The sequence below is a fragment of the Leptopilina boulardi genome, unplaced genomic scaffold (assembly GCF_019393585.1).
Source record: "Leptopilina boulardi isolate dan_hultmark-lab unplaced genomic scaffold, ZJU_Lbou_2.1 LbouV2_1, whole genome shotgun sequence".
Lineage (NCBI taxonomy): Eukaryota > Metazoa > Arthropoda > Insecta > Hymenoptera > Figitidae > Leptopilina > Leptopilina boulardi.
Genome location: NW_026137640.1, coordinates 1158141 through 1175389, shown reverse-complemented (window position 1 = coordinate 1175389; position 17249 = coordinate 1158141). Strand labels below are relative to the sequence as shown.

The 17249-nt window shown below is 26.1% G+C and overlaps 5 protein-coding genes across 6 annotated transcripts in view; 3 read left to right on the top strand and 2 right to left on the bottom strand.

Moving 5' to 3' along the window:
• Nucleotides 1-300: 300 nt before the first annotated feature.
• Nucleotides 301-1441, top strand: LOC127288743 (isochorismatase domain-containing protein 1-like). The gene is made up of 4 exons (XM_051316405.1): nucleotides 301-584; nucleotides 663-806; nucleotides 891-1076; nucleotides 1152-1441. The coding sequence occupies exons 1-4, from the start codon at nucleotides 456-458 to the stop codon at nucleotides 1302-1304; spliced, it is 612 nt and encodes a 203-aa protein (XP_051172362.1). The 5' UTR covers nucleotides 301-455; the 3' UTR covers nucleotides 1305-1441.
• A 7-nt stretch (nucleotides 1442-1448) lies between these two features.
• On the bottom strand, nucleotides 1449-2575 carry LOC127288972 (deoxyuridine 5'-triphosphate nucleotidohydrolase). Its single transcript, XM_051316734.1, has 3 exons — nucleotides 2305-2575; nucleotides 1922-2083; nucleotides 1449-1852 (listed from the first exon to the last, which is right to left on the bottom strand). The coding sequence occupies exons 1-3, from the start codon at nucleotides 2406-2408 to the stop codon at nucleotides 1660-1662; spliced, it is 459 nt and encodes a 152-aa protein (XP_051172691.1). The 5' UTR covers nucleotides 2409-2575; the 3' UTR covers nucleotides 1449-1659.
• A 288-nt stretch (nucleotides 2576-2863) lies between these two features.
• Nucleotides 2864-3974, top strand: LOC127289147 (cytochrome c oxidase assembly factor 3, mitochondrial). Its single transcript, XM_051316967.1, has 2 exons — nucleotides 2864-3123; nucleotides 3550-3974. Exon 2 carries the CDS (start codon nucleotides 3560-3562, stop codon nucleotides 3815-3817), a length of 258 nt encoding a protein of 85 aa, XP_051172924.1. The 5' UTR covers nucleotides 2864-3123; nucleotides 3550-3559; the 3' UTR covers nucleotides 3818-3974.
• Nucleotides 3975-3987: 13 nt separating this feature from the next.
• On the top strand, nucleotides 3988-5240 carry LOC127288273 (mitochondrial dimethyladenosine transferase 1). The gene is made up of 3 exons (XM_051315673.1): nucleotides 3988-4618; nucleotides 4687-4840; nucleotides 4916-5240. The coding sequence occupies exons 1-3, from the start codon at nucleotides 3988-3990 to the stop codon at nucleotides 5157-5159; spliced, it is 1029 nt and encodes a 342-aa protein (XP_051171630.1). The 3' UTR covers nucleotides 5160-5240.
• A 273-nt stretch (nucleotides 5241-5513) lies between these two features.
• LOC127286156 (uncharacterized) overlaps nucleotides 5514-17249 on the bottom strand; it is a 56394-nt gene continuing 44658 nt past the window's right edge. Inside the window, exons 3-14 of one of the 2 annotated variants that reach the window (XM_051312584.1) lie at nucleotides 15308-15698; nucleotides 13955-15241; nucleotides 8259-9967; nucleotides 7969-8183; nucleotides 7496-7760; nucleotides 7188-7409; nucleotides 6958-7107; nucleotides 6776-6880; nucleotides 6547-6699; nucleotides 6352-6420; nucleotides 6178-6279; nucleotides 5514-6104 (exon numbers count right to left, since the gene is read on the bottom strand). In XM_051312584.1, coding sequence (XP_051168541.1) covers nucleotides 5976-6104; nucleotides 6178-6279; nucleotides 6352-6420; nucleotides 6547-6699; nucleotides 6776-6880; nucleotides 6958-7107; nucleotides 7188-7409; nucleotides 7496-7760; nucleotides 7969-8183; nucleotides 8259-9967; nucleotides 13955-15241; nucleotides 15308-15698 — 4797 coding nt within the window. In that variant the 3' untranslated portion in view covers nucleotides 5514-5975. Of the gene's footprint in view, nucleotides 6105-6177; nucleotides 6280-6351; nucleotides 6469-6546; nucleotides 6700-6775; nucleotides 6881-6957; nucleotides 7108-7187; nucleotides 7410-7495; nucleotides 7761-7968; nucleotides 8184-8258; nucleotides 9968-13954; nucleotides 15242-15307; nucleotides 15699-17249 lie in introns of both variants that reach the window. The other variant, XM_051312520.1, reaches the window with a different exon arrangement.

Below are 17249 nucleotides of genomic sequence, written 5' to 3'. Positions count from 1 at the left end.
ATATTAAAATTGAATTTATAAAAATTAGGAATATAAAATAAAAATAGAATTTAAAAATTATTGAAAAACAAATTTTAGAAAATATGGAAAAAGTTTGAACAATAAAATTATCAGTTAAAATAAATTCAATAGAAAAAAAAAAATTAAATGTCTATCTATTTGCCGTTTTTAATGTAATTTGAAAAATTTAGAAATTTAGAAACAATTTAGAAATTATTATTCTTTTTAATTAGTACATGTTTTTAAATTTCTCGCGGTAAAATTTAAACATACGCGAGTTACAGATTCACAAATTTCTTTTGTATTAATCCAACCCTGTTTTTAATGTGAACTTTGATCATGTTTAATATTTTATTGATTTAAATGATCTACATTATTTAGTAAAGTTAAATATTTATTAAATTTATTATCAACGGAAATTTATACTTACTGTTATATAATATTAATAAAATAAAATGGCCATCAATGCAGCAAAAGCTGTTTTAAAACCAGGAAAAACAGCATTATTTATATGCGATGTTCAAGAAAGATTTTCAAAAGCAATTTTTCAATTTGATAAAATGGTATCTAATTCATCGAAACTGGTAATTTATTAATTTAGTATATTTTGTCCTTTTTTTTTTGAAATCATCTACAAAATTATTGATTTCATTTTTAATTAGGTAGATGCTTTAAAAATTTTGAAAATTCCAATGCTAGTAACAGAACAAAATCCAAAAGCTCTTGGAAAAATTGTTTCACAATTAGATGTAACGGGTGCAAAAGGTCCTTTTGCAAAAACACAATTCAGTATGTATACTCCAGAGGTATGTAATAAAATTTGAATTAAAAATTAATAAAAATATAATATATTAATTTTATATTTAGCAAAATAAATTATTTTCCTCTAGGTTCAACAAGAACTTTCAACACTTTGTTGTGGCGAACCTCCAGAATCAATTATATTAATTGGCATTGAAGCACATGTTTGTGTTGAAAATACAGCCATTGATCTCAAAAAAAATGGATTTGAAGTTCACACTGTTGCAGATTGTTGCTCATCACGAACCGTCGAAGATATGACTTTAGCCTTAGAAGTAAGTTTTCTTTCATTCAATTTAATATTCTTTTTATCAAAAATTAAATATTAAAAAAAAATCTATTTAAAACAGAGAATGAAACAATTTGGATGTCAAATAACAACATCAGAGAATGTTATTTTTAAACTTATGGTTGACGCAAAACATTCCGAATTCAAAACAATTCAAAATCTCATAAAGAAACCATCTGATTTCATTCATTCAACACCAAAATCTAAAATATAGATCCTTCAATAAATTAATTAATTAATTGTTAAAAATAATCTAACTGTAAATATGTGTAACTAACTGTAAATATTATAAAAAAAAGAGTGAATTTATTCCTCAATGAGACGTAACAATAAAAAAAATTACAAATCAAATTTGAAATTTTCCCTTTTTACACTAAACTCGTTTATTAAAAAATTAAATTTTATAAAAAAATAACTGGTAGTTTGTTTATAACAAAATGTCAGACAATAACTTTTAAATTAAATAAAACAATTGAGCTTCATTGAAAAATTATCAAAAATTTACGACGCTTGTCTTAATAACAAAAAAAAAATAAATACTGTTCATAATAGAAGACGTTGGAAAAATATTAATTCTTAACAATTTCTTTCATACCAGTTGAACCAAAACCACCTTCGCCTCTCTCGGTATTATCTAGTGAATTTAATTCCTCAAGTATTGGATATTCAATTTTTTCGCAAATTAATTGCGCCACACGATCACCGGGTTGAACTTTTAATTCTTGATCACCGTGATTAAATATAACGACTCCTACATTACCTCTAAAAAAAAAAAATTACACAGTAAATTATATTTTCTTTTTAATTTATAATAAATTATAGACATTTTACCTGTAGTCTTGATCAATAACTCCAGCGCCAACGTCCACGTGATTTTTCCATGCAAGTCCAGAACGAGGAGCAACTCGGCCGTAAGTTCCTTCAGGAACAGCGATTTGCAAATCTGTTTTAACTAGTTCTTTTCCCTTTGCAGGAATTACATATTCGTACGCACTACAAATAATAATTAATAATAATTAATAATTAATTAATAATAATAATAAAATATTAATAATAAAAATCTAGAGAAGAAAACGAACACGTGATTCTTAACACGTGGTTAGAATAATTTTTTTAAGGTTATATTTAGTTATAAATTTACATTTATCAAAAAGAAACTAAAAAAAAAATAAAATACATTTCTTTAATTAATAATTAACAATAAAAAAACTCACCTTTTTAAATCATAACCAGCGGCATAAGCGTTTCCTTTTACAGGAGTAAATGCCTTGTCAGACAATTTTGCGAATTTCAAAACACTTGATGTACTAACTGGCATGATGATTTTTTTTAATATTCGGAAAGATAATATAAATAATAAAAAATTTGTTTATAATTCTTGTTTTCGCTAATTCAACTAGAAACACACTCTACGAGAGATCAAAACGCAAATGCAAGACAACAAAAGATATCACACAACAGGCGCGGGAAATGCCGGAAATTCTGCTTTGATTCCCGCTATTTTTTTTTCGTCTGCTTTATATGGATATATAATTTATCATTGTTTAGACATTCATTATTAATTAATATATTAATGAATATATTAATAATATTCTTCGATATGTGTAAAATAAACTGTTATTGATTTATAATTATATTAAAATAAATTATATAATCAATTTTGTTTAGAAAAAAAATGTCGTCTGCTACATGTAAACAAAGACAACTAAATGCAATTGGTTAGAAATAGTCCAGAAATATCGAATTTGACCAAAAATTGACCAATTAGAAAATAGTTGTTGATGCAATAACCTCTTTGAAAGTTATCAATTTAGAATTTTATTATTAATTGTAATTAATAATGTTATAATGTTATTATTAGTCATTTGTGGATATTTTTTAATACATAAAAAATAATTTAATATGTAATGCAAAAATATTCCACGTGGAAATTCTGCAATCAATAACAGCTGATTTTTGAACGCACGCGCATTAATATGCATTTCCAGTGTGGATCCTGAGGTTAAAAATTAATATTTTTGCTAAATAATAAGGTAAATTTATCATTATTTTTATTTATATTACATTAAAAAAAAAGTTAATTTTTAAATTAAGAAAGGTTATGTTATTCTTTTTTTATAGTCTTTGTTTCGTCGTTATCACGTCGTTATAATTGGTTTAACCAAAAAAAAAAACTTAACCTATAAACTTTTTTTAAAAATTAAAAAGAAATTTAATTTAATAATTAGTTAATATTAATTAACTATTATTTATTCGGTTTAAATTTGATTTTATTAATTTTCATGATTCTGTGTATGTTATAAACATTTTATTTTTTAAAAATACTTGAGTGCAGTGTCAATATTTTTATATTTAAATACGCAGTAAAAAAAAAGCAAATATTTTAAAACAATAATAAAAATTTTACTGAATTTTAATTAAAATTGGTTAATCTAGATATAATTTAAATATATTTTAAGATTCATCAATATGACTGACAATTTGCAAAAGGTGAACATAAAAACAGATCGAAAGCTGACACCTACGGATTTGATTAATATAAAAAGAATTGAAGAGATTAATAGAAAAAGAGTTGCACGTGTGAAAATTGTACAAAAAAAGAATATTTTTACGGCACTTTCTCTTGCAGCGCTTGCAGGAGGAATTTATATCTACACTATTAAATCAATGAAGCAGGAAGAATTTTTAGATGATTTCAATGAACCTGAGAAAATAACTGTTGGATAATATTTTTTTTAATTAGATAGCAAGTGTTACTTCATAATTTTAGTAACTTTTTGATATTTGTGTCTCATTGGAGAGAAAAAGAAACTTTAATTCATATTTAGTTGTTATCAATAGTATTGATTTAATTATATTGTGTTTTGGATTTTTTTTTTTTTTTCTAAGAATACAAAATGACAACTTTAAGATTACCTCCACTTCCAACTGTACGTGATTTAGTTAAATTATATCGTTTAAATGCAGTAAAACAACTTTCGCAAAATTTTTTAATGGATGAAAGAATGATTGCAAAAATTGTGAAAAATGCTGGAAAAGTAAAATCATCGCATATTGTTGAAATTGGACCGGGTCCTGGTGGAATAACAAGAGCAATTTTAAGAAAAATGCCAGAAAAAATTATTGTTATTGAAAAAGATAAAAGATTTAAGCCATTTTTAGGAATGTTGGAAGAATCATTTGCAACAGTTAATGGTAAAATGGATATAATTTATGATGATATTTTAAAAGTAAATATGGAAAAAATGTTTCCCGAGGAGATGAAAAAAAATTGGAATGATGATTGTCCTGATATTAATTTAATTGGAAATTTGCCATTTAATATTTCAACGCCTCTTATTATTAAATGGCTTCATGAAATATCAGAAAAAAGAGGTCCTTGGACAATGGGAAGAACAAGAATGACATTAACATTTCAAAAGGAAGTTGCTGAACGTTTGGTTGCTGAAGAAACGGAATTTCAACGATGTCGATTGTCCGTTATGGCTCAAGCTTGGACGGAACCAAAATTGAAATGTATTATTCCTGGTAAATATCAGAAATCATTAAATAATAAATAAATAATATAATTTTAAGAATTATTATTTCAATTTCAGGTAATGCATTTGTACCAAAACCTGAAGTTGATGTGGGAGTAGTTACATTTACACCTTTAATTAAACCACGGACAAAACATAATTTTAAATTATTTGAAAAAATAACACGTCACGTATTTTGTTATCGACAAAAATACAATATAAAGTGTATTTCGTACGTTTTAATTTATTAAATTTATTGTATTTTTTTTTAATGAATTTAAAATAATAGATTTTTTTTACTTTTCAGAACTCTATTTCCAATTGAATTGCGAAAACAATTATCTTTAATGATGTTCGGATTGTGTGACTTAGATCCAAATTTGATTTCAACTTATCATTCAGTAGAAGATATAAATAAATTATGTACTGCTTATAAATATCTCTGTGAAAAACATCCAGAAATTGTTAACTACGAATTTAGAGCATCACCTAAATTATTATCATCAAAATTGATAGAAGATGTACAAGTAAAAGAAGTAGCCGTCTCTTAAATTGCAAATTATCTTTAAAAAAATCACATTTGTAAATAACGAAATTTTCATATTAAAAATTAAATTTATATTGTTTATTAATTTTTCGAATATTAAAGATCAATTTTTTTTTTTAATAAAAGATGACTAAACACAAAATATTAAAAATAAATTTTTGTATAAAATGTTTTAAAAACAGGGGAAATTAATGTAAATTTTTTTTTTTTACTTTTACTGTAGTGAATCATAATGCGTGACACACTTTTTATTTACCTAAAATTAAATGTGTGCATGTAAATATAACATACATATAGAATATAGATATATATATATACAAAAATGGCTTAAGTTTTAAATAAAAATTATAGTACAATGTACAATCATATGTCTTATTCAGATTATAAATCGGTTTTTTTTTCGACATAATATAAATGCACGCACATGTACATATAAATTAACACAGTTTTCAAAAAATGCCTATGTAATTTGAAATTTTCAAATTCACAGAAATTAATTGCAAAACCCCAATACACCGGTCAATATCACAGCTACACATAATTTTGCGACAAAAATAAAATTATTTTTTAAATAGACTTAAGTTTATAAAAATATATTAGGTTCTTTAAAAAAAAAAAAAAAATTATTCGTTTAATTAAATCGCCATTTTTTTTACAGTTACGTAGGAAACTCAGTTTCTTCAACGCACTATAATTGGTGTGTTTATAAAAGCCACAAACAAGAAAATTTTCAATTTGAATAATTGAAATTTAAAAGAAAAAAAAAGGATTCTTTTAGTTTTTTTAGTAAAATAATAATATTTTAAGAAAAAATTCTAGTCTAGCTTCTAGATACACCGCATATCATAATGTTCGGTAAAGCTCCACGACGACGACGCCAAGCGCCAAGTGATTGTGCATAGGCCTGCAGTGCTCTGCACCATCTCTTCGTTCTCGTTCCATCTTCGCCCTTTAAATAATATTAATTAGCTGACTTTTCAATTTAAAAAAATTCTATCTAAATTAAAAAAAAGACCAAAAACCTTAAAAATGAAAGTTTCTTTAGACGAAAGTTCCTGAATTTCAAAATAATCTTCAAGATCTGCCTCACAGCAAACTATACATTTGTCCAAATATAATGGTTCCTGTAAAAAAAAAAATTATTTATTATGTATTAAAAAAAAAATCATTATTAATAACATCAAAATAATTTTTACCCGAAGTAATGAATATCGTCCAATTTTTTCTTTAACGAGAAGAAGAGTAGCTTCCTTTATTCCAGTTTGCTTTGGAAAGATAGAATCGTCAGAAAAGTCTAAAAATTCTGTGTTTGGCTGCAAAATTAATGAGAAAAAAAAATAATATTCTCAGCCATTATTGATTTTTGATAAAATTAATAGTTTTTTTTTTACTTTTCCATTGGTGACCAACATTGCAGTGACAGGAGCAAGTTTTACTGTTCTTCCACGTCTCCAATTATTATCTGTGGGTTGAGCGATGAGAAGTCGACCTTCCAAAACAAATCTCGCTTCTTCGTGGGCCCATTCCAAAACTTCAACAGCCATCTATTTTTTTTAATTATAATTAGAATAATATATGATATTTAAGCCAGTTAGAGAAAAATTTTAGTAAATTACTTACTTTTCTTAATTTTATGTTTACCATATCTTGTTCTCCAATATATCGTCTTCCCTGAATTATCGATATCCTACGCCAGAGTTTTGTTGATGTCACATCTTTGGCTTCCTAAAAGAAATTAAAATAAAAGAAAAAACTATTCCAATTAAGATTCGTTTAAAAAATAGATAATTAAATTTACTTACAGCATTCATGTGTTCTAAATGAAGTTCAATATTTGTTTGAGCCTGTTTTAATCTCTTTCTTGACTCCTGTGTGTCCAAACGAACCGAAGGAGTCGCTTTCAAAAGTCGAGCCAATAAAAGTGGATATTTAGTTACCCTTTGTACCGGAACCTTAAAAAAAAAGAAAAATGGAAAATTAAATATTAAATTAAATATTAAATTAAATGAAATGAAATTTTCAAAATATTTACCATGAGAAACGAATTAAGATTCATTCTTCTCAAAACTGTATTTTCCATTTGTGAAACTTTAAGAAATATTCTAAGAAGTTCCTTTTCCTTTTCCAAACTCTGTAAAAGTAAACTGGCACTTCCTTGACGCGTACAATAATTCTCAAAAGCATGAAGCATTCTTTCCGATTCCAAAAAAAGTTTACCCACATCAACAGTTATTAAATCTTCATCTTCGGATTCCTATTTGAAAAAAATATAATTGTAAATTTTAATTAACTTTTAATTTTATTATTATTTTAAAAATATTAAAACTAATTTTTTCATACTTGAGCAAATTCAACAGCATCCTTAAGTTTTTCAGCAAGAACCAAATTATGTTCCAAAAGTTCTTCGACATTTAAAAAAATAGCTGATAATTGTTCTGGTGTGAGAAGACCAGCGCTTAACATTGGTCGATGAAATTCCTCAAGAATTATTTGTAAGTCTCTACCATATTTTTGCTCCGTCTCAACAATTTCGGTGATTATCTCTTTTCGTTCAGCACGCTTCTTCAAACACTTTCTGCATACGAAAGATGCATAAACGGCGTTGCTGAAATTTGATTAAAAAAAAAGAAATTAGTTTCAGATTTTGAAATTTATTCTTTAAAATAATTTACAAAAAAAAAATATAAATATTCTTCTCAAACAAATTTTTGCTATGAAAAGGAAAAAAAAAAATTACTTTAAAATAATTTACAAAAAAATATAAATATTCTTCTAAATCAAATTTTTGTTATGAAAAGGAAAAAAAAAATTACTTGTCTATTATATGTGGATCGATGCGTTGTTCACAGTCTTCGCAAAATTTAATATTATCTGAAGCAATTTGAGGAAGACAAGTAATAATACTTCCTGGTCCCGAGGAAGTATTTCCTGTTCTCCATCTTCTGCAACCAATTCCACGAGTGCTGCTCGCTTGACTACTTTCTGAACCCACACCACTGTCTGTTCTTTCAATATCCACGCTTCTTGCCTAGAAAAAAAAATTCAATTTAATATTTTAATTCATATTTTTTTGTAATAAATATTAATTTATAAAAAAAATTACTTTTAATGTCTCTGGAGAACTAGTTAGAATAATATTACATTCCTCGCTGCTATCTGAAACATTCGATATTTGCGAACTCTTTGAACTAAGATCACCGAGACTTGTTTCTTTTTGTTCATAAAGAGCTTCTAAATCCCTCTCTGTATCTTCCTCATCTTCTTCATCTTCCTCCTCTTCATCCTCATCCTCCTCCATTGGTACATTATGATCTTTGGAATTCATAAGAAAATTAAAAAGTTCAAATTTCGTCGTTAAATTTTCTTCGTCTGGTGATGATGAAGTTGAAGATTTTTTAAAATAATCATCTGAACTTTTAGAAAGATACGATTCATTTGTTATTGATTTTTTAAACATATCGTCTGATAAATAAAAACCAAGAAATTGATTATTTTTTTTATAATAATTTTCTTTATATTCATCGCCAAAATAAATACGATCTTTTAAATAATCTTCAGTTGGTGGTGGACTCATTGGTAATGGTGGTGGTTCATCAGGAATTTCTTCATAAATTGGCTCCTTTATTATTTCATAGGGATTTTCCTCTATAAAAAGATTTGATGATATAAAATGATTATCTGAATTTAGACTAGATGATCGATAATTTGTATCGGATTCAAGAGTTGATTCAGAACTTTCGTATTCTTTAGTTTTTAATAGACTTTGTTTGAGAATTTTTAATATTGCCTCACCGCTACTTTCATCAAGTATTTCACCATTTTCACGTGCTTTTCTCAATGAATCTTCCAAAAGTTTAGATATTAATGATTCTTTCGAAAGACTCGACCATCTTGTTGAATTAAAATCTGTTTTAGTTTCTGTTTTACAAATTGTCTCATCAAGTGATTCAATATTATGATTTTTTCCATCTTTACATTTTTCTACAAAAGAATCATTATTTTTCTTCTTTTTTTCCATTGAATTTGATTCAATAACAATATTTGATTTATAATTTTCTAAAATAACAAGAGTTCGATTTTCTGCTGAATTTTGAATTTTTGGCAAATTATCAGAATTCACTGATATCACAGTGGGATTACAAACACTGTCTTCACCGCCAACGCTTATTGTTACCTTATTACCTGTATTATTGACATTTTGTTCTCCATTTATTAAAATTGATGTTCTTCTTGAACCAATGGGAATATTTGAACCAACTTGTAATCGATGAACAAGAGGTGAAAGTTTTGTATTCACATTTATTTTACAAATATTATTTTCCAATGATGAATTAATTTCTATTTTTTCTTTATCAATTGCTTTTTTATTATCTAAAATTGTTGATGATATTTCTTCAGATTTATTTCTCTTCACATCTGGAGAAATTGTAGTTTTAATAAGATCTCTATTAATATGCTTTGATTTAATAGGCGGTGGTGACCAATTCGTTGGTCGCATTTTTCGAAAATGTATTGAATTTTCTATTAAATTATTGGAATTTTTTATTAATTGATTTTCAATTGTATCTTCATTTAGAATTTCATGAGATTTTTTTAATATTATACTTTCCGGAGATTTGTTTTTAGAAATTTCTTTTATTAATTCTTCCTCTTTAATTTCATTAGAATTATTGGTTAAAGTTGTATCTTTTGATTTTTTGCTGAGACTTAAACGCATTGTATCAACAAAATTGATGTCACCAGCAGAAATATCCGATTTTGAAGACATACGATCGCTTTGACTTCGAGACAAATAAGATTGTCTTAATGTTCCTGAAAAAAAAAAAAAATATTTTTTAGTAAAAAAATATAATAAAATAAGATCACAGGTGAGAAAAAGAGAATGTTTAGTGACAGGAGAGAGAGAAAATGATAGCAAATAAACTAATACAAAGATCATGCAGTTACAAATACATTTCTCAATAAAGGTTACTAGTCATGTATAAAGTTTCACTTTTCGTTTCCATTTATCGATGCATGTGATAAATGATAATACCGAAAAGGTTAAAAACCAGTAAGATTTTTTTCATTTTTAAACATTTTTTGATTTCTTATATTAGGAAAGGACTTTTTTTACAATTAGATATAAAAATAGAATAAAAGAATGTTTAAATTTTTCCCTGATAATATAGTAGCAAAAAAAAAAAAAAAATGTAATTCCCATTTTACATAATCGCAATTTACCGCAAGTCAATAAAATGCGTTCCACAAACTCCCGCACGATCGTATAAAATATAAATAGAGCGAATTGCTCAGAAAAACGGCTGAATTTCTTTCGACGTGAGAAATTCTTCAAGTGTCCAACTCACTTTCACCTATCGCAAAAGCCATATATACATTGTGGGTGTGCATATCAAATTTCTGCACTCAAAAATTTCTCTCAATTTTAAATTTAATTACAATATTAATTTTTTTTTTTTATTTTATTTCGGTTTTTATTTGAAATGAAAATTAAATATTGTATATGACAATTTTTCAAATAAATTAAATTCAATTTTAAATTATAAAATTAGATAATATCAATTTGTGAATATATATATAATAGAATTTTCAGAAGAATCAAATTAAGTTTTATTCAAAAGGCTCGAGGAATAAATGTCATGAAAGTGGAGAACGTCGACACTTGGAGTCGTTGAACTGAAGGTGAACGTCGAGTCAGCAAAAGATAATATAATATGCGAATTAAGATGCAAAAATATGAAAATACTTTAGTGACTAGTAGAGTAACACTTATGTCTTATTACGCATTTTATTATTAGCACGATTTGCTTTAATGGAATGTTCACAATGTTACCAGGATATTTATATTTATTATATATAAAAAAAAGACATTTGCTGTCTCACTGGACGACCCCATCGATTTCTCACGCTTTATAATTCACAACAATGTTTACATCATCGAACGTCATCGACATTATCGATATTCAGAAAAGAATTACTTTTTTCTAATAATTTTGTAAATGTATTAAAAATTTAAATAATATTTTTTTGATTCAAACAAAAAAAATCGAAGCAGTAAAATTTGAACTTTTTTCTATATGATAATTATTAAATTAAAAAGAAATTCTCTTTTAACTTTCTCTTGATACTATATAAAATCGAAGTGTATGATAATTTGTCTTTTTTTTAAAATAATTGATTTAAAAACTCATTTAATCAGTGTCAAACAAAGGAAGTTGGCATTGAAAATGAAGAGTGTCGTCTCATGTTTGTATTTGTATGTAAGAAAGATCCTAGACCTAGATAGAGAGCTAGACATTAGAGTGCATTTACACCGGAAAGACACTTGCCGGAAGTCAATCGTGTCTCATTTTTCTTTTGCCTCAAGCACATTTTAAAAATCCAAGGAAGTGCAAACTTCAAAATATTTAAAAAAAATTAAATTTACTCTTAACAATTCAGATTTAAATTTTTAAATTCAGAAAATAAAAAAATCTAGAATAAAAAATAGAATAGAAAAATACAATTTTCAGAAAATAATACAATTTAAAAAGAATTTTATTCTTCAATTCAGAAAAAGAACTATTAAAATCTACATCGCTGGCATTTGTAACTAATGAGTGAAAGTTAGTGATTCAAATGACAAAAGAATAAAAGTTCTTATTCCCAAGAAATTTAGACAGTAACCTAATTATGAAAATAATAATATTAGTTTTCTATTTAATTGTTATAAATATTTTTGATTATCATAATAAAAGTAGAAACTAAGAAAAAGAAAATAATTTTTTTCTGATTTAAAATCATATTCAAGATCCCGTTTCTATAATATGTATATCTAAAATTTGCTTTTTAGTTACAATATAAAGTATAATTTAAATCGTTGAGTAGTATGGTCCGAAACAAGAAGACAAGTATCTTTTGCTAATTCTAGTCCGTGAACATGTGAACAACTTCACCGTTATGGGTAATAATGATACTCAACAAGTTGCTATCCTTGATTGTAACTTGTGAGTTGCAATTTTTTTTTTTTTTCTTTCAAAGACTCAAGGATCCTAATAACGTGTGTCGACATTAACAGACCATTAATCTTGATGATTAGCATAGTAATTCTATATATTCACAATACATTGTGGACTTCCACCCCGCTTATTAATTACGTCAATTTTGTAATCAATTTTTTTTTTATACTTTAATATTACAGATTTTTGTGAAACGAGTTCTATACCGAAAATTAGAATTTACATTAATATAAAAAAAAGGAAATATTTGAGAGAGAATTTAAAAGAGAGTAATAAATTTATTAAAATTAAGTAATTTATATTTTTATGGAATATTATTAGTATTTTGTATTTTATTATTTTGTATTGTATACTGTATTTTTTTTTGTCTTCTATATTTTGTATTTTTGAATTTGTTTCTATTTTGTATTTTGAAATTTTTTTGTATTTTGTATTTTTGTTGTCTTCTGTGTTTAGTATTTTGGAATTATTTTGTATTTTTTTTGTCTTCGGTATTTTGTATTTTTTGAATTTTTTTGTATTTTGTATTTTTGTTGTTTTCTGTATTTAGTATTTTGGAATTTTTTTGTATTTAGTATTTTTTTTGTCTTCTGTATTTTGTATTTTTTTGTCTTCCGTATTTTGTATTTTTGAATTTGTTTGTATTTTGTATTTTGGAATTTTTTTGTATTTTGTATTTTTGTTGTCTTCTATGTTTAGTATTTTGGAATTTTTTTGTATTTTGCATTTTTGAATTTGTTTGTATTTAGTATTTTTTTTGTCTTCGGTATTTTGTATTTTTGAATTTTTTTGTATTTTGTATTTTTGTTGTCTTCTGTATTTAGTATTTTGGAATTTTTTTGTATTTAGTATTTTTTTTGTCTTCTGTATTTTGTATTTTTTTGTCTTCCGTATTTGGTATTTTTGAATTTGTTTGTATTTTGGAATTTTTTTGTATTTTGTATTTTTGTTGTCTTCTATGTTTAGTATTTTGGAATTTTTTTGTATTTTGTATTTTTGTTGTCTTCTATGTTTAGTATTTTGGAATTTTTTTGTATTTTGCATTTTTGAATTTGTTTGTATTTAGTATTTTTTTGTCTTCGGTATTTTGTATTTTTTTTGTATTTTGTATTTTTTTGTCTTCCGTATTTTGTATTTTTGAATTTGTTTGTATTTTTGAATTTGTTTGTATTTTGTATTTTTGTTGTCTTCTATGTTTAGTATTTTGGAATTTTTTTGTATTTTGTATTTTTGAATTTGTTTGTATTTAGTATTTTTTTGTCTTCGGTATTTTGTATTTTTTTGTATTTTGTATTTTTTTGTCTTCCGTATTTTGTATTTTTGAATTTGTTTGTATTTTGGAATTTTTTTGTATTTTGTATTTTTGTTGTCTTCTATGTTTAGTATTTTGGAATTTTTTTGTATTTTGTATTTTTGAATTTGTTTGTATTTAGTATTTTTTTGTCTTCGGTATTTTGTATTTTTTTTGTATTTTGTATTTTTTTGTCTTCCGTATTTTGTATTTTTGAATTTGTTTGTATTTTCGTATTTTGGAATTTTTTTGTATTTTGTATTTTTTTTGTCTTCTGTATTTTGTATTTTTTTGTCTTCCGTATTTGGTATTTTTGAATTTGTTTGTATTTTGGAATTTTTTTGTATTTTGTATTTTTGTTGTCTTCTATGTTTAGTATTTTGGAATTTTTTTGTATTTTGTATTTTTTTTTTGTCTTCTGTATTTTGTATTTTTGTTTTTGTATTTTTTTACTTCGTATATTGTAAGTGAAGATTTTTCAAATTGCAAAAGGATAAAAATCGTACTAACCTTCAGATTTAAGAATAAGATCCTTTTCATCGACGGCAATATCACCCAGTTGACGTTTTAGCTCCTCGATTTCAATCTCCAATTCTGTCTCGTCTTCCGGTTTGATATATTCCATTTTTTCCTTCATTATTTTCTTATCACTATTAACACGATTCTGTTCAATTTTCCTCATTTCAGATTGTAAAATATTTTTCTTTATCTCAATTTTCACGTCGGCATTAGTTTTTTCAATCTTTTTAATCTGAAAATTGTCCAGCTTCTTGGAAGGCACGAACTTGTCAATCTTGATCTTTTCAACTGGCTCTTGATTTTTAACTCGCGATGAAATCTTCATTTCCGTCACTTTTCGTCTCTCATGCTTCCCTGGATCTTTAATGTTTGGAATAGTGATAAACTTGGGTTTCTCAATAATTTGCGCCTCATGAACAATTGGCTCATTCTCCAATTCATCGATTTCTTTACTTCCAATTGAAGTTCGACTCGTTCGTCTGGAAACGTTAGACTCCAATGATTTTTCCGGTGCAAAAATAACATTATCTACATTGAATAGGACATTCTTTCTTTTCCCATCGAATCGTCCTTTTTTTAAAATACTTTTCAACACAGTCTTAGTCTCCTTTAATCTTCTTGGCGGTCTCTTTGGAGAAACTTTAGGTATTGGTATACCAGTCAAGGGGAAATCTTCCTCGTCCGATATTTCTCTTGGCTCATTGAAAACTCTTATTCTTTGACCGCCAATTGCCGCCACTGCACTTCGATTTGGTATTCTTTCAATTGATTTAACTTTCGAAGAATCAAAGAGACTACATGGTATATCGTCCTTTGTACAATGCTCGAGGGCATTATCTGAAAGGTCATCGCTTAGGTCGTCTTCATCCTTTGGATTTTTCTTCACCAATTGATAAGGATTTACATTACATTCTAAAATACTTCTTCGTGAATCGTTAGATGTATTTTTCCAATTTTCATCTTTACGTGTTGATATCATTTGCCAATCATCAATTGTTGGACGTGATTTGGAACCACGAAATCTTCCCAAAGTGTTACGATTATTTTTCGAATCAGACGACCATTCGTCATTCAATGTTTGCCTATCGGTTTCATTATACCATTCCAATCGTGACGATGAGGATTCTTGATTTGATTCACCTCGCATTACACTTTGACTTCTTAGATCCCTATGTCCATTTTGACGATGTGGAGAAATACTTCTGGTTCTTGATCGTGGTTCTACGAGACGATTTCTTCGCATTTGATCATAAGGATCGTCCATAGGTTTTAGTATTCCTTGAAATAGAAAAAAAAAATTTTTTTAATTTTTTAATTTTCAATAGAAAAATATAATTTTCTTACCCGCTAAACTGGGTCGAGTTCTCACTGACGTGGTTGGTATCCTGCAGGTTCCCCCAAAGGGAATTCCAGCAAGTCGATGACCTCCACATTTTGTGCAATTGCCCAATTTTCTAGAGGTTCCACTCAAAAATTCAGGACAAGAACACACAATAAGAATTGGAGCTCCTGTTGGTGGGGGAGGAGTTAAAAAAGCACGTGGATCATGTCCAGATCGTGATGCGCGAACCGTTCCATAAATCCATGGCTCGCCATAAATTATTTGATGAGACAGCGAACTACCACCGCTAATGGTTCCCCAGCCTTTGACCGGATCCTCTGAAGATTGACTCTGACGCGATAATCCCAATCTGACACTCCATGATTTTTTCCCCTTACTCAACGTATCGTAATTCTGAAATCATAAAAAAAAAAGAAAAATAATTATTTTTCAGAAAAAATAGAAAACTAATTGAGAATATTGTAAATTAAAATTGTAAATTAAAATTTTTTTAATATAAAAGGACCTTTGATCTCAACATGCCTTTGGACGATGGGTTTCCTGGTATTTTTCTCACAAGAGAGAAATGCGATTACGCGCGAGTGGATATCCTGTACTTATTATATGGGATACTATTTATCGTTAATAATAAGGCATTGACCTTCACTTACCAACAACTACACTTATGTAATGAATTATCATAAAAGTTGAAATTAGCGTTCCTTCAAGATCATATCGTTTATTATAGAATTCGTTAAATGAACATTAAATTAACGTATCAATGTTATAAATTCTAAATGCGGGGAAAATAAAAAAATAATTTTCAATTTTTTTTTTTTTTTAAAGAGAAATAGCGATTAACTTTTTCAAAAAATAAAATTTCTAAAAAAAAAAATTTTCGAATTTTAATAATTCAGAATAATTTTCAATTCCAAATAATGGAAAACAAAATTGACAGCTCTTAAAAATATTAATTTCGATCACTTAAAGAAAGAAGTAAATAATTATTTAGAAAATTCTCATTTAACTCGTATAGTCGTATATATAATAAATATAATGATGAGTTTATTGATGAATGATATCGATTTCTCTTAACAAAAATTTTTTTTATGAACTCAATTTTGTTGTGCTAAAATTTTTAATGGAGAAATTACAATTAGAAATTGTTAAATAAAATAATGAGTCATTTTCTTTTTCATTGGTTAAATAAAATGTAAATTTCTCTTGTTCACGGTTTTTAATAAAATATATATAGAGAGAAAATCGATATTTACGGTTCTTTTTTTTCTGTTTTCAGATCGTTGATATTGTCGCTTATAAGAAAACAAGATTTGAGATTATTGCTTTCATTTGTATAAATCAAAGTTCGTTTATATTTTTCCATCTTTGCTGAAAGAAGTCATACAGAAAAAAAAGAAAAAAAAAGAAAAGAAATTCTGAGATAAGAATATATTTGTTTATTCGATTAAAAAATCGAGAATGGGAAAAAAATTGTTTTTTTCTTTTTTTTTTTAACTAAAAGAGGAAGAATCTTTGGAGAAAGTGAAATTGGTTCAAACTTATTTTCAAGATGAACATATTGCAATTCGTTTCCTTGGAGAAATCGATGCACTTTTCACATGTCAATGAAACCAGAAATGATCATTTTTAAGAAATTGGTTTTTTTCTTTCAAAAAAAAATAATAAATTAAAAATTTCTCTTTTAATAATAAATTGAAAATATTTTTTTGTAATTAAAGAAGAGAATTTTTTTTTCCAATTGGATGTTTCGAATAAATTCGATTTTCTAGAATGATTCTAATTAGCCAGCTATTTTGGATTCTATTTCTAAAAGCATAAAAGAGAAAAAAAAATGGAAATTTGTAATTTAAAAATGGAATTTGTTAAAAATGAGAATTTTTTTTGTAATTGAGAAATTTGTATCGAAATCGGATTTTTTGAATAAATTCGATTTTCTAGATTCTA